Source organism: Barbus barbus, assembly GCF_936440315.1.
Source record: "Barbus barbus genome assembly, chromosome: 38".
NCBI classification, from domain to species: Eukaryota; Metazoa; Chordata; class Actinopteri; order Cypriniformes; family Cyprinidae; genus Barbus; species Barbus barbus.
The window spans coordinates 1771517-1795232 of NC_136716.1; the positions used below are offsets into that span (position 1 = coordinate 1771517).

At 36.7% G+C, this 23716-nt stretch overlaps 3 protein-coding genes across 5 annotated transcripts in view; 1 reads left to right on the forward strand and 2 right to left on the reverse strand.

Annotated features, from left to right (window-relative positions):
* LOC306858004 (ubiquitin carboxyl-terminal hydrolase 22-like) overlaps window positions 1-7470 on the reverse strand; it is a 39437-nt gene extending 31967 nt beyond the window's left edge. For both annotated transcript variants that reach the window (XM_079398339.1, XM_079398340.1), the window contains exon 1: window positions 6321-7470. In XM_079398339.1, coding sequence (XP_079254465.1) covers window positions 6321-6440 — 120 coding nt within the window. In that variant the 5' untranslated portion in view covers window positions 6441-7470. The remainder of the gene's footprint in view (window positions 1-6320) is intronic.
* A 1023-nt stretch (window positions 7471-8493) lies between these two features.
* LOC306858014 (COP9 signalosome complex subunit 3-like) lies at window positions 8494-20465 on the reverse strand. 2 transcript variants are annotated; one of them, XM_079398351.1, is made up of 13 exons: window positions 20288-20465; window positions 19351-19562; window positions 18789-18918; window positions 18592-18704; window positions 18453-18502; window positions 18283-18375; window positions 16411-16590; window positions 14100-14240; window positions 13834-14007; window positions 10648-10734; window positions 10413-10526; window positions 9542-9622; window positions 8494-9448 (listed from the first exon to the last, which is right to left on the reverse strand). In XM_079398351.1, the coding sequence occupies exons 2-13, from the start codon at window positions 19403-19405 to the stop codon at window positions 9395-9397; spliced, it is 1272 nt and encodes a 423-aa protein (XP_079254477.1). In that variant the 5' UTR covers window positions 19406-19562; window positions 20288-20465; the 3' UTR covers window positions 8494-9394. The 2 variants fall into 2 exon arrangements, with proteins under 2 accessions (XP_079254477.1, XP_079254478.1); XM_079398352.1 differs by lacking the exon at window positions 19351-19562 and having other exon boundaries at window positions 9078-9448.
* Window positions 20466-20505: 40 nt separating this feature from the next.
* On the forward strand, window positions 20506-23693 carry LOC306857442 (5'(3')-deoxyribonucleotidase, mitochondrial-like). The gene is made up of 5 exons (XM_079397387.1): window positions 20506-20911; window positions 21291-21391; window positions 21652-21712; window positions 22715-22829; window positions 22906-23693. Exons 1-5 carry the CDS (start codon window positions 20693-20695, stop codon window positions 23043-23045), a joined length of 636 nt encoding a protein of 211 aa, XP_079253513.1. The 5' UTR covers window positions 20506-20692; the 3' UTR covers window positions 23046-23693.
* The last annotated feature ends 23 nt before the right edge of the window (window positions 23694-23716 follow it).

The following is a 23716-nucleotide window of genomic DNA, read 5'->3' on the forward strand; positions in this document are numbered from 1 at the left end:
TGTGAATGAATAATGTATCGTAAATAAATGTTCTTCCTTAAAAAACAGGGTGCATAAGTTTGGGCACCCCTATGTTAAATTCCCATAGAGGCAGGCAGATTTTTATTTTTAAAGGCCAGTTACTTCATGGATCCAGGATACTATGCATCCTGATAAAGTTCCCTTGGCTTTTGGAATTAAAATAGCCCCACATTATCACATAGCCTTCACCATACCTAGAGATTGGCATGGAGTACTTTCCATAAGATCATCTCAATGCAAATCAAACCAGCTATTAGGCTAACTGAACTAAAACCATGCCAATCTCTAGGTATGGTGAAGGCTATGTGATGATGTGGGGCTATTTTAGTTCAATTTCCAAAAGATGATTTTTTATTCCTCTTTTTAGTCAACTTTAGCATGGGTGTAAAAGTAGTCAAAATACATGACCAAATGTTTGTAATCCAATAGATTGCATTACAAACTACAATTTCCGTCATTTAATTTGTAATCAGTAATGGATTACAATTTATAAGTAATCTGCCCAGCACTGTATATTTATATAATAATTTATTCAAAGACTTGATTTTCCATAATTAACCACAAAAAATAAATAAAAAAGGGGGAAATTAAATTAAAATATAATTAGAAATTTATTAATTCATAAACAAGTTTCCCAACTGACAAAACATTTTTAAAGTAAAAAAAAAAACCAAATGAATAAACATAAAAAGAAAAATAAAGAAATTGTGAAGTGTTCGAATGAATATAAATAAATAAATGTTTGATACATTTCTTACAAGGGACTATAAAGCAATACAACATTCAAACAATAATAAAAAATTACTATTAAAACAACTGCTTTTATGCTACTGAAAAATGTATTTTGCAGAGCTCGTAGTCTCAACTTCTTGTTTATTAGTCCAACAATGTGCTGTAGTTTGTGGTATAGCCTTGAATGTAATCTTTATTGCCTGTGGAACAAAGCCGCCCTTCTCCACCGCACACTAAAACCCGAGAACAAAACTTGGGATAAAAACTATCAACCGATTTTGATTCGTATTCAAGTCACAAAAGCAGTGTTTAAGCATTTGTAAGGCTATGAATTATGAGCCGGTAAAACCGTAGCGGAGCACGAGTCCTTTATCGTCCTCCTGGAGTCACATTGTCTTCCTGATTTAAAACATCCTCCATGTCTAGAGAAACTGCTCTGAGGCCTGCTGTCGAGCGCTTCGGACTCGCACCTTCTCCGTAAGGATCCGCTGAAGCTCGGGAGGGACGTGTGGAAGCGCATAAATGCAGGCGTGTATCGATATGACAAACGGCCCGTGCTTCAATTAATTATTGATGGCGAGCTAGAAGCCCGTATAACTCCACATGCAGAATAGATGTGGAACAGCCGCCCTATAAAAACAGTTTTTAATGGTAAATGAAGACCATACGGGTAATTGGACAAGCTTCAGTGCAGGCCGGTGTTAATCACTGCCACAGCTTCGATGAACTTTGCTATTTCTCTAAAGGAAGTCGGTTTCCAGGCCCTCGGACTAATGGCTATTCTAACACTGACGTGTTGTTGGAAAACTAAGTATGAAATGCTTATTAGTTAAACGTAATGGACAAAATGAATTAAGTCATCATTGTGTAGTGTCAGTGTAAGTCAATAAAATCAAAAAATACAAAAATATTTTTATTCATAACTTCTTAGGTACAATACTTAACTTCGTTTATTTTAAAACTACTGAAATTTTGGTATTATAATTTTTTTTTTATAAAAAGCTAAAAGTTTTTTTATTTTTTTTTACATTTATGCATTTAGCAGACGCTTTTATCCAAAGCGACTTACATTGCATCTAAGTTACAGTTTTTTTTTTTTTTACATTTTATCAGCTCTTGCTTTCCCTGGGAATCGAACCCATGACCTTGGGACGGTTGGATGTACTGCCAAATTGTCTAAAATGCCTTTGGAGACGGCTTATGGTAGAGAAATGAACATTCAATTCACGGGCAACAGCTCTGGTGGACATTCCTGCAGTCAGCATGCCAATTGCACGCTCCCTCAAAACTTGCGACATCTGTGGCTTTGTGCTGTGTGATAAAACTGCACATTTTAGAGTGGCCTTTTATTATGGCCAGCCTAAGGCACACCTGTGCAATAATCATGTTGTCTCATCAGCATCTTGATATGCCACACCTGTGAGGTGGACGGATTATCTCGGCAAAGGAGAAGTGCTCACTAACACAGATTTAGACAGATTTGTGAACAATATTTGAGCGAAATAAGCCTTTTATGTACATAGAAAGTGTCTTAGATCTTTGAGTTCAGCTCATGAAAAATGGGGGCAAAAACAATTGTTGCGCTTATATTTTTGTTCAGTTGTACTCGAATTGTACTCGTGATGGAGCGGTGATGAAGCGAGTGAAAACCACGACGCTTCAACTTTTAAAAAATCCGCTCCTCGCTCCATTCACACTCTGATTGTGAGTAACTGTTGCTGTCATGACAGATCCATTTCAGAACCTGCCGCTATCAAAATAATCTGGCTACGGGCGCGGGACAGATATTATTTGGCCCGCGGGCCGCCTGTTGCCGACCACTGCCCTATAGTGTCTTACTATTTGAATTTACGATTAAATTTAAGAATTTGACACAAGAGACGATGCATACATTTAATTAAGATAGAAAAAAAATGGCATTATAAAAGGTAAAAATGCCCATAAAATGTAAAAATCAATTTAAACTTATTGGAAAAACTCATTTCTGTGACTCCCGCAAACTGCACCGAATATGAAGAACATCAAAAGCTTTGGGAGTCAGCTGTCCACAACAGTCCTCAACCTCCCAAAATAACACGCTCAGCAAAATAATGTGTAATTATCGTTAAAATAGACGTATCATTTTTTTTTATACATTCAAAGCTAGCTTGCTATTGCTAGCATCTCCGAAATCGCCTACCCCATCTTTAATAATTGCAATCCTAACCCTAACAGAAGTAATGATTTCTTTTATGATATTTATTTGACACGTCTACAACAGGTTCAGAAAAAAAACTATTCTTGGCATATTTAGCGTTTTTCAATGCTGTAAAGTGCCATTTCTACTGAAAAAAAAAACATTTGAACATTTCTTGGTGCACATTAAAGAGATAGTTCACCCAAAAATGAAAATTCTGTAAATTATTCACCCTCATGTCGTTCCAAACCTGTAAGACCTTCGTTCATATTTTAGTAATATTCATATTATAGTAAGATATTTGTGATGCCTTCCGAGAGCTCTCTGACCCTCCCATCTAGACAGCAAGGATCTTAACACGATCAAGGCTCAGAAATGTAGCAAGGAGATCGTTAAAATAATCCATGTGACATCAGTGCTTCAACCATAATTTTAAAAAGCTACGAGAATACTTTTTGTGCACGAAGGAAACAAAAAACTACTTTATTCAACACTTCGTCTCCTCTGCGTCACCCTATAGCACGAATTGACGAATAAAGTTTTTTTTTTCTTTGTGCACAAAATGTATTCTCATAGCTTCGTACAATTACGGTTGAACCACTGATGTCACATGGATTAGGCCTATTTTAACGATCTCCTTACTTCGTTTCTGAGCCTTGATCGTGTTAGGATCCTTGCTGTCTAGATGGGAGGGTCAGAGAGCTCTCGGAATGCATCAAAAACACCTTAATTTGTGACAAAGGTCTTACAGGTTTGGAATGACATGAGGGTTACTAATTAATGACAAAATGTTCATTTTTGGGTGAACCCTACCTTTAAATTTAATAACTGCAATGTTAAATCTAATAGAAATTGTGATATTTTCATGAGAACAGTAACCTTCAGTAAGTCAATCTGAAGGGAGCTTGAGGTTGCTGTCCAGCGTTGGGAGTGATATGCATCAGCCGGTCAGTGATCTGTGGGTGTGCCATCATGTGATGCTCAGGCGGAGCAGTGGTGCAAACGCATCCAAAGGCCTTCGCCACACAGCATGTGTTGTTCTGCAGCAGGGGGATGGGATGGACCAGAGAGCCTCTCTAGCGTTTACTGAGCTCCTCATATTCCTATTGTCCCTTCACAGGTACGACGGGACAGATGAGAGGCGAGTCCGGTCGCTTGCCCACCTGTGCTCCACAGATGCAGATCTGGTTTCTGAGAACTTGCGATCAGTACTATATGCTAAATGTGACCTAAGACGGGTAAATCCTTCTTATTGTACATTTTGCCCAGCTGAGCATGTCTAAACGTGGCATTAAATAAACAGTATAGTAATGCTGAGAATAGCGGGTGTGTCTAATAGGTCAGATGTGGTGTAACGCAACACAAATTACAGTTTACCAAAGAGAACTGGATTTCAAAGACTGTACAGAACAATCAAGTGCAATAATTACTTGCATGCAGTGAAATAAAACTCACCAAATCTGGCCTTTGAGTGTTTATGTGCCTGGATTATAGATAATGATGTGATTAAGCTAAAACAATGCAGTAAGAAAACATTATCCTTCATAAAACTCAGTTGACTTGACCTCAATTGTGCCAAAGAATCATGCAATCCTGAGTGAACCAGATGACGCCATTCACCCCATATTAACATCTTACTACCAAAGATTCCTCCATAAAATGATTTTTATCATTATTTATTGGACATGTTAACCTGTCTAGCATGCGAGACTGGCGTTTCTTTCAGAAGAAAGCACGATGAGACACATATATGGAGGGTGACATTTGATTTGAATGAATCATGATGCATATTTCAAGATAACTCTTTGTTTTTCAGAGGAAGACGTGTCGGGCGAGGATAGTTAGTTATTATGCAATCATCTGATGCCACACGCTCTGCTATCATAGAAAAGTGATGGAACTATGACTCATTTCAGACTTGAATCAGTTCTTTCGGAAAAAGAACCGTGAATTGGTTCTATAGAACACTTTGCTTTGATGAACCCATGGTTCTTTGCGCAAAACATGTGGTTCCAAACGTGAGTTTGCAACATGAGATTCAAAACGTCTTTGTTGGAGAGTTTTGAACCAAACTAACCAGCTATGATGTGATTCACAATATTAGTCTTTGATTTGAAGCAAAAGACATGAATGTGAACTAAATGGCTTTAATGAGGCATGACGCTTGGGGAATAACTGAATTGAAAACGACGGATAAATAAAACTATCGGTGTTTATGTATATAGAAAAAGCATATTCTCAGGTTTATTTCAAAATATACATATGCACAAAGTTCTTTTGCTATGATTTACTGTTTCTATTCTCTGATTGGAGGAGACTTTAAAATAGTTCCCGGCTAAGAAACTACTTATGATATAGCTGGGGACTACTTTCATGCACTGCGTAATATCACTGCGCCTGCTGCACCCAGGGTACGCCAGCAAAGTTCCTTGATTATTACGCCGGAATGAGAGTATAGTTCCTAGCCATTTCGGCCTAGAAAATCGCAACTTTTCATTTTCCGTCGGTCTTAGTGCACGATGTAACAACAGAAGAGTCAAGCTTTAAATAGAAAAATTATTGAAACTCTTTGGTCATTTTTGAGCGAGATGCTAACGGTCTAATCCGATTCAATGATTTAAGCTAAGCTAAAAGTGCTACCGCGGCTGAATGGATTCAAAAACGGTAAAACTCAACTGTTTAACTCTTGGGGAGTTAAAAAAATAAGCCTATTTCCAAAAAAAGTGCTGTGTTCCTTTAAAAATCAATTCAAAAAATTGTGTTGCACCAAAGTCAAGCCTAGTTTGACTAATAAGAGTCGTTATTGTAATCCCATGAGTTTGTAGTCTGTTGAAGCAGCTTCATCTTATAAAAACAACAATTTAGTCGTGTTAGTCGATCCGGATCACGATATAAACGGTTCGAGAGTTGATGCGGTTTAAATAACAGTGCGGTTCGTGACGAATCACTTAATCCGGATCAAACCGATTCGACTCAAAAGAACAACCGTCTCAGGAATCGATATCATAGACTCCATCATGGACGTATTAATATGGAGATGTTTAGGCAGTCAACATAAGTGGTTAGTCCTGCCACACAATAGGCAAATTCCGTGATAACTGTGAAACTGAAACCTCTATTCAATGATGTTAGGCCTGACATCAGAAAACGATCCAGGGGAAGCCAACGACTAATTAAACTCAACTAAAGCAGGTTAAACAACATCGATAGCGGAATAGCATCCCACGTCCAGCCTATGAAAGCGATGCATGAGTCTGCGCAGGCCAGCCGTGGATTGATGTGGAAATAAAGCACATTAGCCTGGAGAATTACACATCCGTTTGTGTTTGGGAGGGTAGTGCGACTTGGCACCGATACACCGCAGCACTGGGCTCTGGTGTGTTTTATTTACCTTGCGTTTCCTGGTTTCGACAGAGCCGCTCCACACAAAGCACTGGTATATGACGCGCAGATTCTGCTTCCAGTTGTCCACTTTGAACCCGTTCACATGGGAGCACCCTGCCGGACTCATGACAGAAAACACATTCGAGTTCCTCTGTATTTCAGCGATGAAATCAGCTCGACTGAAGTCACGAGGAGAATTATCCACCAATTGTTCCGTTTTGCCAGGCGATGCAGCGAGCCACGACAGGGTCTAAGATGCGTGCCTTACACATGCGGAGAGCGTTTCTCCACACCCTCGCTGCATGAAAACAACATCTCTGACGAGAATTAAGCACGCGAGCTTGTGGTAAAACTGAGCACGCTTTGATGTTGTATTTTCCAAGTCGGCTGTTTTAATGGACGGCGATGGAATTCGACTGAGCACCGTGGGCGACGCAATCCTTGCGAGGTTAAACGCCGATTGGCGGATGGCTTGCGGTTCGTGGCTGCGATTGGCCAGCGCCCGTGCCATTTCCGTTGAACTCCCGCCCGCTTTCGAGAACTCTCAAATATGATTGGCTGGCGCGGCCGCTTGTCTTTGTTCAAAGACTTGTACGCCGCAGGAGCGGCTGCGATTGGCTGCGTCGCGCCTCGCGTCGGTCCTTCTTTTCTTGTTGGTTATGTCATTCAAGTAGAAAACATCCACATGCCTACCTGCATTCAAGTTGTGAAAAATTGTAAATCGGTGTCAGGAGTGTGAAACTGGAGTATCTCACAAGGACTGTGCTGATTGTAAATATTAATGGAAACGGAAGCAGAATATTTAATAAGGACTGGTTGTATAAACTAGACAAGACAACTAAATTGAAATTTAACAACACAAATCTCAATTTTATAATCTAATGCATTAGTGACTGCAATATCATAAAACCAAGAAACACCTCGATATAATCAATAAATTGTTTATAAACAATATTACAAGAAAATGAAGCCTCAGTAAAATTGAACAAGACAACCCTCAATTATATGATGTGATGTCCTAGTGACAGATGTTCCTCTCAAGAAACACCCCAATAGCTTTAATAAATCCTTTATAAATAATAAAGTTAGGAAATTAACCTTATTTAACAAGACACACCTCAAGTTTATGATTTACAGACACAAGAATATAAGGCATTCCTCTCAAAAAAATAAAATAGCCCCCCAAATTCTTTAATTAATTGTTTATAAACTGTAAAAATTTTAAATTTTGTAAAAACACAATGGAAAAAAAAACAACTGTTAATAGGTTAACAGTAAGTTCCCATTATATACAGGGGAAAACGGTAAAAGATCTAACCAGACATTTTATGTCATTTTACTGTAAAATGCTGTTTTTAGAAGTAAAGAATAACAAATCAATGTATAATTTACAGTCAAAAACTGTAAAGTGATATTCCCAGAATTCCCTGTGTGACACTCCACATTTGAAAGTATTTTGTTCAAATAATCATGTTTTTTAATAGTTTTTGTTATCAGTTATGCACATTTGGGCGTTGTTACATCATCTGTTTATGCATTAAGTGTGATGTGTTACCATGATGGTGTTTAGTGTTTGCATGAATGACTCTGTGCATCTTCTATATATTAGTATATACTTCTGCTTGTGATGAGCTTTGATTCTTCGTGTGGCTTTCTCGTTCACCGCCTGCATTATTATGGTGGTTGTCAATATGTTAAAGGTACAAAACAGATTTTAATAGCAGTGTGTGTTGTTCAATTTACTGGTTTACATTCAAATTTCTTTGTTTGATAATTACAGTTTTATACTGTAAAATTTACGGTTTGTTCTCTAAATACAGTTTTTCTGTATTTTGTACTAAATTATTCTGGCAACCACAGCTGCCAAAATTATTTTGTAAAAACTACAGAATTTTTATTTACAATATTTATAATATACAATATTATAAAATTAAATAAAACATTTTCTAAATATTTTAAGAAAATTAAGCCTCAGTAAAACTGAAATTGAACAAGACAACCCTAAATTTTATGATGTGATTTGGCAGTGACACAAGAATATAAGACTTTCCTCTCAAGAAACACTCCAAAATAACAAATAAATAATATTTCAAGTAAGTTAATTAAAATTTAACAAGACAACCCTCAATTTGATCATCTTCTGTGGCAGTGACACCTCAAGGAACACCCCGATAGCTTTAATAAATTCTTTATAAGGAAACAAACCCTATTTAACAAGACAGACCTCAATTTTATGATATCATTTGGAAGTGAATTTCCTCTCAAGAAACACCGGAAAATTGCAAGTTAAATGTTTAGAAATATTATGAGACAAACCTCAAATTATCATGTAATTTGGTAATGTCAATATTCCCATAATTTTCTTTTAATTCGGGGGTTAAACCCATTTTGGTGGAACCCAGGCTCCAGTAGCAGTAGTTTCTAGGTATTTGATGAGTAATCTATTTATGGTAAAACCCAAAACATGAGAGACCTCAAGAGGACTGGAGCCAATCCTTCACCACGGGCCACGTCTGAATGCTGAATCACTGCAGGAACAGCAGCCAACCTCCAGGCTGAAGAAGAAAACATTAGATCAACCGATGCATTATTCTGTTAACTTGAGACCGTGGGTGAAAGAGCATGAAATTAGAGAAGCTGTCAGTCTTTGAGCCGCCGAAAGATCACATAAATGTCAATGCACTAAATGGAGACGGCAAGCCTGAAGATACATTTTGGAGATGAGAACACAGCATAATATTTAGCATGGATTGGATGACGATCTACCTTCAAATAAATGGTTGCTTTATTTCATTCTGTGTACACAAATGCAATTTCCACAACTCTTTTGAACAAAGAAGTCCAGTATCTTTATTTGTATGACCATAAATGATGCAGTGGCATGTCAACCAAGCATTGATAAATAAACACTGACAAAAACAAGTTCTTGTTTAGGGTGCGCTGTGACAGAACCAAAAAAAGGTCATTCCACACATTTATGTCTTCCTCCGATATAGTCCAACTGATTTTGCTCTCATGAAGGTCTTCCAGCTTTGGGACGAGGAAGGGGATGCGAGCAAAGCAGCGATCCGCCCAAGGGCCTCAAGAGTAGCTGGACGTCTTGCTGCCGACGTCATCCTCTTGCATTCCCATGCTCTAAAACAAAGAACAGACCACCTGGTTATAAAAGCTTGTCCTTTAGAAGCCTGTAATTGAATTGATGATTCATGAGCTTGTTCAGACTAGTACCTTTTGCACAAACTGGGGGTTTACAGTGATTTCTTGATCCATGGACTTTAGTTTTTCATCTAACTCTATACATTTCAGCATCTGCATCAGAGTCAAGACAGATAACAGTGAGGCATCAGTGGATAACACTACAAAACCACTGCCATTAATGCAGTGGTGCATAAACATTATATTGCATTTCAAGTGCAGAATCTGAAATATTTTGCCTTTATGTTTTACATTTCTCAAAATCCCATATCTTGAGATAAGCATATTATGAGAGTGAAATTAGATTTTGAACATCAAAACTTTAATAATTTAGAATATATATAAAATAAATGTTGTTGTAAAAACATTTCACAACATCTGTTTTACTGTATTTGTAATATGTTTATATTATCATTTATTGCTATAACAAATAAAACTAAAAATAGGAATTAATAGTAATTTTTCACAATATTACTGTATATTATAATAAATGGAAAAAATTGATTATTAATTTTAATAATCTCTCACAATATTACTGTTTTTATAATATTTACTTCATTATATTATAATAACAAATAATAGAAAATATTTTTAAATTGTAATTATTCACAATATTACTTTTTTACTGCATTATTATTTTATTATATTATAATAAACAACATTTTGTTATCTTTATACGTTTTTGAACTTGATATGATCTTCTGACTATTATTCGTTGAACATTATAATATATATTGAGTTTTCCATATATGTTATTAATATTTCTCTCAAATGTCCTTGAAATAATAATGATTAAGAAGATACCAAATAATGAGGCTGTACATATATAATGCATGTTGCTCTCTGGTGCTTCACTTGGTCTCGTTCTCTTGTACACGAGCACTGAATGAAGATCATTACAAACCTCTTGGTCGATTTTGTGGAGCATCACAGGGTTGTTGTATTTCTCAGGGTTGTCATGGAAACAGACCATGCCATCTTTCTGGTTAATACTTGCATAAATCTCTCCATCCTCGATCTGAGAGATGAAAGAGGAAAGATTTGAGCACAAACAAACTTCAAATGTTAAGTAAATATGAAACATCCAGTGATTGAGATGTAAAACGCATCTGAATGTCATGGTGAGGCTGAGTTCATACCATATGTAGGACGTATTTCTCGGCTTCTTGAGGGCCGGAGAGCTGAACTCGATTCGCCATGTCTTGTAAGGATAATGTCAAGAACGTCTGTCAATCACAAGAACAGAGTTAACAAGAACAAGTTAATTTTGTGCGATTTATTATGAAAAAAAAAAAAAAAAAAAAAGTTTAAAATGAATGCATTTAACGCAGCATCTAACCACATCTTACATTGATGCAGATGAACATGATGCAGGACGACTGACTGAGTGATGAAGCCTATGAGAAGGCAGTTATATGAGCCTAAAATATCATTTTAAAAAATGACGCTCTTATATTTATATCATATGATAGAGTTTAGCAACATCACACCAGCAAGAGTGCTGTTTTTTCCTGAATATCTGCTCAATATACAAACATGATATTGATTTAATACAGCAATTCAAGAGTTAATATTGTGTTACATTTTAGACACAATATTGTCGGTTTTGCTCAATTTCGCAAATGAAATGGTTCTGAACAGCAGAACGGTTTCATTACTGAATCAATCTTTGGTTTTTAATAAATGGATTTTTGAACGAATCAGTTGAATGAATGACTCACTCACTCACTCATTAAGACAGCCACATTTCATATTTTAATATTCACTTAAAAACAAAAACAGGAATACCTATTTAAAACCCATTAATTATTTATATGCATTATAATTATATATATGCATTATTTTTGCAATTCTAATTACCGAACAGCCAGTGTAAATATACCTAACTGGCACTTCATAAAAACCCTTTTATGGCATTGTAGCGTAGTGTGTAATAAGGCTGTGCAATTAATCGAAAGTTTATTAAAATTATTATGAAAATCCAATAATCGAGATAAAATGATTATTGCATCCCATTCTGCCCCTTTCCAGAGGTGTGGTTTCACTCCTCCATAAAAGCCCAAACTTATCGTGCAAATCAGTAAAATCATGTAATGTGACTTTTGCCTTAAAATGTGCGACTAAAGGTCAAATACACACAAAAATCTGTCAAAATGCAGTGCTTGGTGATTATTCATGTAAACCCTCATCAGTTATGTCTTAAGTGAACGTAAACAGTTGAGAATGAAAACATGTGTAACATTATATTGGATCTGTGCGGCTCTTAAAGTGAAAACGGGTAATATTCCTTCTGCCCTCTGTAATATTAATCAAACAAAAGACAGAGAAAAATCACTCACTTCTCTTGACTGAAGGACTATTGACTAATTAAATTTTTACAGAGATGACTATGCTGTTTTATTTTACATTTGATTATTCAATTTCTGTAGCAGGCTGTTAGCTGAATACTTTAGACTTGCATAAAAAAAAAAAAACTTAGCACTGTTTATTTCATTTGTATTTTTTTTTTTACCTTTGCTTTTTAGTTTTTTATTGTATTATCGGCTGTTTATTTATTTTTCAGTAATTTGAGGACTTTTTTGTGACAAGTTACCCTAGTATTCTGATGTGGTATTGATCATTCTAAAAAAAAAAATTTGAATATCATGAAAAAGGTCAATATTTTGTGTCACTCACTTCAGAAAGTGAAACCCATATATTATATAGATTCATTACACATAGAGTGAAATATTTCAAGCCTTTATTTCTTGAATTTTTGATGATTATGGCTTATAGATAATGAAAACCCAAAATTCAGTATCTCAGAAAATTAGAATATTACATAAAATCAATAAAAAAAAGGATATTTTAAACAGAAATGTCAGGCTTCTGAAAAGTATGTTCATTTCTATGCACTCAGTACTTGGTTGGGCCTCCTTTTATTACTGAATTATTATTATTTATTACTCCTGAATTACTGCCTCAATGCGGCGTGGCATGGAGGTGATCAGCCTGTGGCACTGCTCAGGTGTAATGGAAGCCCAGGCTGCTTTGATAGCAGCCTTCAGGTCATCTGCATTGTTGGGTCTGATGTCTCTCATCTTCCTCTTGACAATATCCCATAGATTCTCTGTGGGGTTCAGGTCAGGAGAGTTTGCTGGCCAATCAAGCACAGTAACACCATGGTCATTGAACCAGCTTTTGGTATCTTTGGCAGTGTGGGCAGGTGCCAAGTCCTGCTGGAAAATGAAATCAGCATCGCCATAAAGCTTGTCAGCAGAAGGAAGCATGACGTGCTCTAAAATCTCTAAGTTCAGTTCTTTTTCTCCACAGCCCAGGTAAGACGCTTCTGACGTTGTCTCTGGTTCAGAAGTGGCTTGGTAGCCCTTTTCCTGAAGACGTCTGAGCGTGGAGACTCTTGATGCACTGACTGCAGCTTCAGTCCACTCCTTCTGAAGCTCTCACAAGTGTTTGAATCAGCTTTGCTTGACAGTATTCTCAAGCTTGCGGTCATCCCTGTTGCTTGTGCACCTTTTCCTACCCAAACTCTTCCTTCCAGTCAACTTTGCATTTAATATGCTTTGATACAGCACTCTGTAAACAGCCACAGCTTTCAGTAATGACCCTCTGTGACTTACCCTCTTTGTGGAGGGCGTCAATGTTCGTCTTCTGGATCATTGCCAAGTCAGCAGTCTTCTCCATTATTGTGGTTTCAAAGAATAAGAGATACCCAGAATTTATACTGTAGAGATGGTCGTTTAATAAAACTCAAATGTAAATATTCTAATATTTTGAGATACTGATTTTTGACTTTCATGAGCTGTAAGCTCTAATCATCAAAACTAAAACAAACAAAACTTTTGAAATGTTTTACTTTATATTTAATGAATCTAAAATATATGAAAGTTTCACTTTTTGAAATAAGTTACAAGAAAAAATAAACCTTTTCATGATATTAATTTTTTTTAGATGTACCTGTATATTGCTATCTTTAAATTAATCACTCATATTAAATATTGTGTTAAATAATCGTGATTACAATATTGACCAAAACAATCATGATTAAGATATATGCCATAATCGAGCAGCCCTAGTGTGTAAAGAAGTCTATATTGAATCAAAGTATTTATTTCTAAAGCTACTTTTTTTTTTTGTAATGTCTACCACAAGACTAACTTTAAATGATCTTTTGGGGTAATTTCTCAGCCCAAATTGATGTGCAATTAATCTGCAATGCATGAATCAGCGCATGGTGTAATGAATTAAAGAAATTAATCTCTTGACAGCCCTACTAACAGTCCACTGTTGCAATACATGCAGACCATGTCATTAGTGTAAGTTCAGACCTTGGTTAGCCTCTGAATGTTTTTCTTGTAGACCGAGGACAGGCATTGTTTGACCAGGCCGGTGTTGTTGTCTCGTGTGAACGCCTCGCTGTGTCTGTTGACCACAGCGCGCAGCTCGGTAGGGTTGTTGGTGGCGTAGACCTGAGCCAGCTCGTGGTAAGCGTTACTGAGGGGCTTTACGTCACAAACACACACAGAAAACATGATGAGCTCACAGTGTCTTTTCAGTCAATCCAAAACCACGGTGTCGAGGCAGAAAGACTCACCTTGATGAACCGGCCCACGATCTGTGATGTGTATTTGGGGAGCTGCTGTACTTTGCCATGAAGGATGAGGGACACCAGGATGTACTTCTTGTATGCTTCTAACATGATGTGACTGACAGCCATTGCTGGAGTGGTTATTGCCTGAAAATAGACAGAAAGCGCAAAAGGGATGCTTAGACAATAGACATGAAAATTGTAAATATACCAGATGTTTACAAATCATTCATAATGTCAACAATTAATTGTGAATATCACAATGATTTTGATGTGCTTTTTATTTGGTTAAGTTTTCGTTCATTTAAGTTTTTGAATTTAGTTAATTTTCGTGAAACATTTGATCTCAATGAATCAATTCTGATTCATTAGTGCCATCAATTAATGATATGGCATGTAATAAATTGTTTTAGTTTGTAAGTAAATACTGTTGTTTATTACTATGTATTTTCTTATAGTATATTATTTCTAAGTAGATTTTTATGACTTTTTTTCTTCTACATTAAACATTTGGAATATACTAGGTTGTTTAGTAAAATTACTTATCAACATATACATACACATATATATATATACACATACATATATATATACACATATATACATATATATATACAGTGCCCTCCAAAAGTATTGGGACAGGGAGGCAAATTGCTTTATTTTTGCTGTAGACTGAAAACATTTGGGTTTGACATCAAAAGATGAATATGAGATGAGAGATTAACATTTCAGCTTTTATTTACAGGTATTTTCATCTGGATCTGATACACAACTTAGAAGATAGCACCTTTTGTTTGAACCCACACATTTTTCATGTTACCAAAAGTATTGGAACATGTGACTGACAGGTGTGTTTTGTTGCCCTGGTGTGTCCTATTAATTGATTATTCAAACAATAAATAGCACTGAATGTCTGCGCTCAGTTTCAGATCCGTGCAGACTGCATTTATAGTTAGTTAGACGTGTAACCAACATGAAAACCAGAGAAGTGTCTATGGGTGAAAAACGAGCAATTGTGAAGCTGAGAGAAGATGAAAAATCAATCAAACCATTGCACAAACACTGGCAATAGCAAGTACAACCATGTGGAATCTCCTGAGGAAGAAAGAAACCACTGGTGTACTAAGTAACACCTCAAACGGGTAAATCAAGGAAAACATCTGCAGTTGATGACAGAAACATTGTGACAGCTGTAAAGAAAAACCCTAAAACAACTGTTAGTGACATCAGCAACAACCTCCAGAGGGCAGGAGTGAAGGTATCACAATCTACTGTTCGCAGAAGACTTCATGAACAAAAGTACAGAGGCTACACCAGAAGATGCAAACCACTCATTAGCAAGAAGTATAGGAGACGAGCCTCAAAAATTCTGGGACAAGGTTTTATGGACCAAAGTGATGGAAAGGCTAAAGTTTGGAGAAAGAAAGGATCTGCTCATGATCCCAAACATACAAGCTCATCTGAAACACAGTGTACACAGGTGTACATTATAGTACACATTACACAAGTAATGTAATGGCTTGGGCTTTCATCGCTTCTTCTGGGACAGGCTCATTAATCTTCATTAATGATGTAACATGATGGCAGCAGCAAAATTAACTCAGAAGTCTACAGAAATATTTTCTCTGACAATTTACAGAAAGATGATTGGGAGATCCTTCATCATGCAGCACGATAATGACCCAAAACATAGTGCCAAAACAACAAAGGAGTTCATCAGGAGAAAGAAGTGGAAGGTTTTAGACGGGCCAAGTCAATCTCCACACTTAAACCCTGTAGAGTATGCTTTTTACCTGCTAAAGAAGAGACTGAAGGGAGTAACCCCCCAAAACTGAAAGAGGCTGCGCTGAAAGCCTGGAAAAGCATCACAAAAGAAGAATGCAAAAGTTTGGTGACGTTAATGGGTCACAGGCTTGATGCAGTTATTGAAAGCAAAGGATTTGCAACTAAATATTAAGTATTTTTCACTTTAATCTGTTAATTCTATCTGTTCCAATACTTTTGGTAACATGAAAAATGTGTGGGTTCAAACAAAAGGTGCTATCTTCTAAGTTGTGTATCAGATCCAGATGAAAATACCTGTAAATAAAAGCTGAAATGTTAATCTCTCATCTCATATTCATCTTTTGATGTCAAACCCAAATGTTTTCAGTCTACAGCAAAAATAAAGGAATTGGCCTTACTGTTCCAATACTTTTGGAGGGCACTGTATATATAAATAAAAAGTAGAATTTTTAACAGATTTTGAATATCACCAAAATAAAGAGATTTTAGCTATACTGCCACAGCATTTGCAGAAGTAAAACTGTATAAATACCTGTTCAAAAAAATACAGCGCCCATTCAAAGTTCTTCAGACCCGTGTAGATCATGCCTCCATAGTAGTAAAAACATAGAAAGTGCTTTGCGTCATACGCTCCGTTCTCCTTGCAAATATCCATCATGTCTAACTCCAGGAATGGGACTGCAGGTTTGAAGCACTTCGCTAATAGGCATAACTGTAAACATAGGACCGAATCATTAGTTACACAATAAACATCAAACGATCAAGACCGTTTCACCCTCTGGCATCCATCACATAGGGATCCCATTTGTGTTCAAAAGACTTTTGTCTTATGCCTATATTATTCAATAATATATATATTTTTTATTTTAATTTCCTGGTACTACACAATGTTATAGCAACTGTGTAGCTGCTTACAAGATGCTCTGCAGTGAATGGGTGCCGTCAGAATGAGAGTCTGATAAAAACATCACAATAATCCACACCACTCCAGTCCATCAGTTAACATCTGGAGAAGACTAAAGCTGCATGTTTGTATGAAACAAATCAGACATTAAGGAGTTTTTAACTTCAAACTGTTGCTTAGGGCTAATCTACGAGTCCATAATCCATAATAACGCTTCCTCCAGTAGAAAAATAAATCTGTTGTCTCTCGCATCAAAATCCAGCCACATATTTAGAGCTGTTTTGGCTTGTAAACGGTGCGTGATCTGAGCAGATTTCTCACTTTTTCACTGGAGGAAGCGTTATTATGGATTATGAACTCGTATTTTAGTTAAAAACTTGATGGATTTGTTTCTTACAAACACGCAGCTTTTGTCTTCTCAAGATGTTAATTGATGGACTGGAGTGGTGTGGATTATTGTGATGTTTTTATCAGCTGCTTGGACTCATTCTGACGGCACCCATTCACTGCAGAGCATCCATTGGTGAGCAAGTGATGCAATGCTACATTTCTTCAAATCTGATGAAGAATCAAACTCATCAACATCTTTGATGTAGGGATGTTCATTTTAACCGTTTAACTGTTAACTGACCGATAAGGATTTTGACCGGTTAATACAATCAGTTACACGGTTTAAAGTCACTTATTCATTTTTTTCAGTAATTTATCAAAATATTTTAAAAGGTTTGTTGCATGGTTAAAATAAAGTACGCATATAAAAAAAGAAAAGAAAAGTTTTATAGAGAGAGAGAGAAAAAAACAAGTCACATTTTATTATTTCATTCAGAAATAGGCCAACGCGAATTACAAACATTGTAATAAACACTATAAACATAGCTAGGCTATTTTAGTTCCCCTCACTCCACAACAAATGCTTTCAATTAACAGTAGGCTATTTAGAAAAGAACAAGAATTAAAAATGTAAGAAGCTATAGCTATATAAACGACAAACCAAAACTAATTCCTTTAGGCTAAAACGAAACTGAAACCAATGTTGGGTCTTTCACTCGACACAAAATCAAATGTATCCGTAATGTATTTGAATGCCAAAATAGTATTTACCTTTTATGTGGGCCTACTTGTATCCACGTAAAACAAAATGTTTTGCATAACTTCACGGCAGTACGGTGATAACGCTTAACGGCGCAGATTTTACTACATATTTAAACTGAGCAGTGTGTTTTGTTTTTTGTCCATATGTTTGACTGATTGTTTTTTATTATGATAATGAGCAGGCTGCATTGTCAAGGTAGAATGCTTAACTGTGTGCGTGCCTGCGGCGCTGGAGTAATCACTTTTTTTTTAAATTTTCCTTCTAACAGTGGAAGCAACTACTCCTTTTAGTCATGAACATAATCGGAATTGTAAAAGGTTTGCTTTTATTTCTCTACATTCACAATAAAACAAATCTTAGCGCTTTTGTAAAATAAGCCTAAAAAAAATAGGATGCCGTTTTCTCACCTGACACAGGTCTGCATGCACTGAGGTAAGCTGGTTTGTGTTCATCTGCATCTTGTCTATGGCCTGTTTAATTATACTTATTCCACGCAAAGGCTGTAAAGTAAGAGACGACTTAATGTCAGCTTTATCACGTAAACGTAACAATTCAAAAATGATCAAGAGACACTTGCCTGTTGTCTTTCTACAAGGGCGGTTGTCAACTGGTGGCACAGACCAGCAACTGCATGCAGGAATAAAACAAAACATATTAGCACAGATTATAAAGCACAATGAAGGGATTGCGTTTATACCGCTGATGTGTTTCCGTACATGTGTCTGTGGCGTAGCGGATGTGCTCTCCATTGCAGGTGCTGATGAAGAGTTGGACTTGGGAAAACAGGGTCTCAAAATCAGGGATGTTTGGCATGGAAAACTTCACAAACCTGCAATACAATTAAAAGACACCACCGTTTTTTCAAATGGACATTAAAGACTATCCGCTGCAAGTCAACAAGTCACTGACTTACAAAACAGCTAAAACACCGAGGGAATGCTCCTGGATGTCCAACGCTCCCAGAACAGTGTCCAGATGGGAGAGATTCTTGGCTAGAAGCTCCCCGCTTTTATTGATCAGCTCACACAGTTGAGTCATCTGACCTGAGAAACACAGCATTATGAATGAAAACATGATTTCACATCAGTTTAACGCAAATATAGACGCAATCAAGATCTCATATTTAGCTTTTAAATAATAATAACCTGTCCTTCTTATCGAAGACACACTCTGCATGTGACAGAGAAAGTGTTATGGTGGCATTTTCTACCATATTTTATAAATGACTCAGCTAACATGACACCTCCAGTCATTTCACTGGTGTAAAAGCCAAGCAGTCCACGTATAAGCTTTGTTCTGCAGCATTTAGTTTTTTATTTCCACTTGGACGAACAGAATAAGATAAACAAACGCCATGTGTTACTGCCTGATATATAAACAACTAGCATGCTATCGCGCTAACGGCTTTAGCATTAAGCTAGTTAGCGCATGTATTCGTTATTCTGAGCGCTCGCGAACCGTGTAAACGCCGGTACCTTGAGCGGAGAGTTGCCGCACGTTATTCACGAACTGCTCCAGAGCCGAAGCCATCGTTTTGCGCTTTTGGGAAGATGTTTTTCATTCAAATATCAGAAACAGCTCTCCTGTACAGAAGCGACGGGCCCTCAGCCGCCAACTGCATGCAAATATCGCGAGGTTTGAGTGACAGCTGAGATTCCACGAGATCTCAGGCACGGGATCGTTCCTGCTGGAAAGCGAATTATATTTTTGAGATTATGTTTAAATATTTCAACACACAAATATATATTTTATGTATTTAGAGCTAAATGTTTTATTTACATCAAAAGCTCGCAGGATTTTGCATCTGAAATCGATATGTGTCTTTAAGAAATAAAAGGAACGTGTCAGGACTTCTTTATATTTTCCATAATTTCAGAGATTTTGACATTTTGATTTGAACCAAAAAGGTATTTTAGACAAAAGACTAAAGTTTACAAGACTGTAAACTTATTTATTTTTTGTTTATCTATTTTTTTACCTCCTAAAAGGAAGTCGTGGCCTAATGGTTAGAGAGTCGGATTTGTTTATTTTATGTCAAATATTGAAATTCCTTTCAATTTTTCATCTTGGTTAATCATGTTGAGTAACTCTGTGTCTAAAAGAAATAAAAATGACAGTCTGACTTCACGATGGGCTACATGTTAAACCTTTTAGAAGTTTACGATCACTATAAAACATGGTTACAGTCTCTATAAATGCTTTACTAAATCCAAATAATTCTAGAGCATTTAGACTGAGGAAATGAACTACAATGACGTAATGGAAACTAAACCTAATTAAAATTAAAAACGACAGAGGCGTATACAATTATTGATATAAATATGTTGATTGTGTGTATATATAACATTTTTACGTTTATTGCTAAATCTGAGCTTGAGTGGACGAGGGCTATAAAGTTTTAGCGCCACTTACTTGCAAGGGAATTATGGGAAATGTAGTTTTTCACCAGGGATTCCGCTGTTAAACACGATCATTTAAAAATTAAGTCGACATAATGCGGGCTGGTCACTTCATCAGAAGCACACAGCATCGATTAACAGCTCACAGTAGGTCTGTCTTTAATGGTTTATAAGCTATCGCGTTACAGGGCGTTAACTTCCGGAACCCGACTGTTTTAAAGGGACAAACCGGAAGTGGTTCCCGTGAGTGTGTCTCTCTAATGCAAACCAGAATTAGAGCATGATTTTGAGTACGTAAAGATTTTCCTGGCGCTTCATTCATAGAGTGCGCGTTTGATTCTAGCTGCAAGCATGCAGGTGTTTGCACAGAAACCCCACGAGCAAGAGACGAGCACACAGCAGCCTCTATGAGCTAATCATGAGTTTAGTAGCGAGGATAGCGAGATGTGTCGAGAGAAGCACTACTGAGCGCAGACTGAGGGTGCTGCTGGATATGGACGGAGTCATCGCGGACTTCGAGGGAGGATTCTTAAAGAAGTACAAGCAGAAGTTCCCAAGAGAGCCTTTTATATCTTTAGAGGACAGAAGAGGGTTCTGGGTGTCCACACAGTATGGAGACCTGAGGAGTGATCTGTGTGTAAGTGTGTGTGGAAGACATCATATCATATTAGACTCACCTGCTTTTATTTGATCCAGAATACAGTATACAATACTTTTTTTTTTATTTGAACATTTACATGAGATATTTGAGCATGCTATTAGATAAATTATTGTCAGTCATGCTGTTATTTAAAATCCGGACATCATCGGTAATGTTAGTTTTAGTGTTTATGTTTGTTGATTTTAAATATAAAACTTGAAGTGATTTATGTGTCTGTACTTTTTGAACATTTCCAGCATATTTTAATAATACCGTGATAATACTGATAACCGTGATCATTTCGGTCACTATAATCATGATAAGAAATTTAGCATTAATGTTGAATGACAATAATCAAAGTTTGCATTGACTGCAGGAAAAGGCCATCAGCATATGGCAGTCCAAAAACTTCTTCATTGACCTGGAGCCTCTTCCTGGAGGAGTGGAGGCGGTGAAGGAGATGTCCAAGATGGAGAAGTAAGTTCAACCAGACATTTGATCCACAAAACACTTACAGATTCAAGCCCGTGTCTGCGGGACGTTGTCTTGCTGTACTAGTTCTGTGATTCATTTCATATGTGAATCTGAAGTGTTTGTGTGACAGTCGCAGTACATTACAGTCAAAGAAAGTCTCAAATGAACTACTTCACCATGTTATAAACCACCCGGCCTTGAGTACATGTTTAGTTTGCTAGTTATAAAATGACTCTTGCTTAGTTTCTCTTTCCTTCACCCAGTACAGATGTCTTCATTTGCACCAGTCCTATCAAACATTACCGCTACTGTCCGTATGAAAAGGTAAGATTCCCTTAAACTGAGGTGGAGCTTCATTTATAGATGGACTTTGGCCTGATTGGTTTATTTATTGATTATGTGTATAGTGGGGTCCAAAGTCTGAGACCACTATTCAGGGTCAGTGACGTGATATTCATGCCTTTATTTTAGTTCTTAATAAGAGTGAATTGTGAAGCATTTAACATTAAACCGAGTCCAAACCCTAAACATATAATAAGCACAAGGTGTTAATTCATATTACTTAGTACTTATCTAACAAGGGCATAGTCAAATCAATTCTGACCCATTTTTTTAATATATACATTTATTCAAAATTAAATACACTAACTTTATATTTTTGGGCGACAAAGTCAAAAATATCCTGAAATCATAAATAATTTAGTTTGATATATTATATTGTTTCTTTAGACTTTAGAAAAAAACTATTTTAACAGAACTGCTCCTCAATTTCACTTGATCAGTGCATGTTCATTAACTTAATTAGTGACCAAAATAGAGTCTGAAATATTTCTTATTCGTCTTACAAAATAACTCTTTTCTTGAAATTTGTCAAAATCCTGTAACTGTCTATTTATTTCCAGATTTAAATAAGTTAATGTTACATTATTTTATGTATCTGTTTTATTATTATTATGATTATTGTGTTTTGGGTTCTTTGATCCGTTTTTGTTGTTTTCATGTCCAGTCTTTTGAGCAGAAAAACAATATTTAATTTTAACAATATTATTTTATATACGCATAAAACATAATTGAAGCAATCCCATTTCTGGGAGTTTGTTGAAAGTAAAATATATAGAATGAAATTCCTTTTTTTTTGTTTTTTTTTTTAATAACAGCAATTTAAAAATTATTAAACTTATTGTGAAGATTAAAAATGTTTTACCCAATATGCTGTTCTGAATATACAAAAATAAATGTAAAATACACACAAGCAGTTTGAACCAGATTTCAGTGCGTTTCCGCCTGTTTCCATGGCTTCCTCTAATGAAGTGTGTTTGTCCCCAGTATGCCTGGGTGGAGAAACATCTGGGCTCCGAGTTCCTGGAGCAGATCATCTTGACCAGAGACAAGACCATAGTGACCGGAGACATCCTCATCGATGACAAACCTGATATCCTGGGTGAGTAAGAGCCTGCTTTACCGCTCCAGACCCACATGAGCTCTGCAGGAACGACGTCTTTGTGTTTCTGCCGCAGGTGTGGAGCCCAATCCGTCCTGGGAGCATGTCCTGTTCACTGCCTGCCACAACAAGCACCTGCCGTCAAACCCATCCCAGAGACGCCTTCAGTCCTGGGCCGACGACTGGAGGGGGGTGCTGCAGAGCAAGCGCCAGTAAAACATCTTGATTTGTGCTTAGATGGGTAATGGCTCCTGTATCAGCCCTCATATTCAGTATTATCCTGTAAATCGATTATGCAGGTCACAAAAACGGTAGTGTTTTTATCTATACAACTGTGAAACGGATTCAGTCTTTCATGCGAGACTTTTAGCATCATTTTATTGTTTATTTATGCTTCTACTGAGGGCTTGAAATCCATAGTTTACATCGAGCATAAACTGCCTTCCACCTCAGTCTCTAATGGGATCTTTGTAGAAATGAAGGAAGGATGGTTAAATGCTGTTTGCACACATTGCATGCAATTGTCAAAATCTCTACGATTGTCTCATTCTGATGGGAGTGTATCGACATATTTAATTTATTATGACAGTTTTAATTCAGGGCAGAGAACACAATTGTTGACAGAACAAGTTTGTGTATTGTTTTGTGTCACTAAACAAAGCCGGAGCACTGCATGTTGAGCTCATGTACTGACGGCGTGTTTGTGGACACTAGAGGATGCTGTGAGCACATGTACTTATCAGTTGCTTTTTAATCAGAGCTTCATTTCGGTTCATACTTTATTATTAGTTTGGAATGAATCTTTTAATAAACGTTTTTTATGCCTTGAGGACAGGTGTTTTGGTTTATGGCTTTGGCAAGTGCGTTATCTTTTGTCGTGTCTAATT

Coding starts and splice junctions, on each gene's coding strand:
- LOC306858014 (XM_079398351.1), bottom strand. CDS start 19,405: ATGGCTTCGGCTCTGGAGCAGTTCGTGAATAACGTGCGGCAACTCTCC. Junction 18,503..18,591: donor CCGCTACGCCACAGACACAT/GTACGGAAACAC, acceptor TCCTGCATGCAG/TTGCTGGTCTGTGCCACCAG. Junction 9,449..9,541: donor ACCCCCAGTTTGTGCAAAAG/GTACTAGTCTGA, acceptor TCTTTGTTTTAG/AGCATGGGAATGCAAGAGGA.
- LOC306857442 (XM_079397387.1), top strand. CDS start 20,693: ATGAGTTTAGTAGCGAGGATAGCGAGATGTGTCGAGAGAAGCACTACT. Junction 21,713..22,714: donor GCTACTGTCCGTATGAAAAG/GTAAGATTCCCT, acceptor GTTTGTCCCCAG/TATGCCTGGGTGGAGAAACA. Junction 22,830..22,905: donor TGACAAACCTGATATCCTGG/GTGAGTAAGAGC, acceptor TTTCTGCCGCAG/GTGTGGAGCCCAATCCGTCC.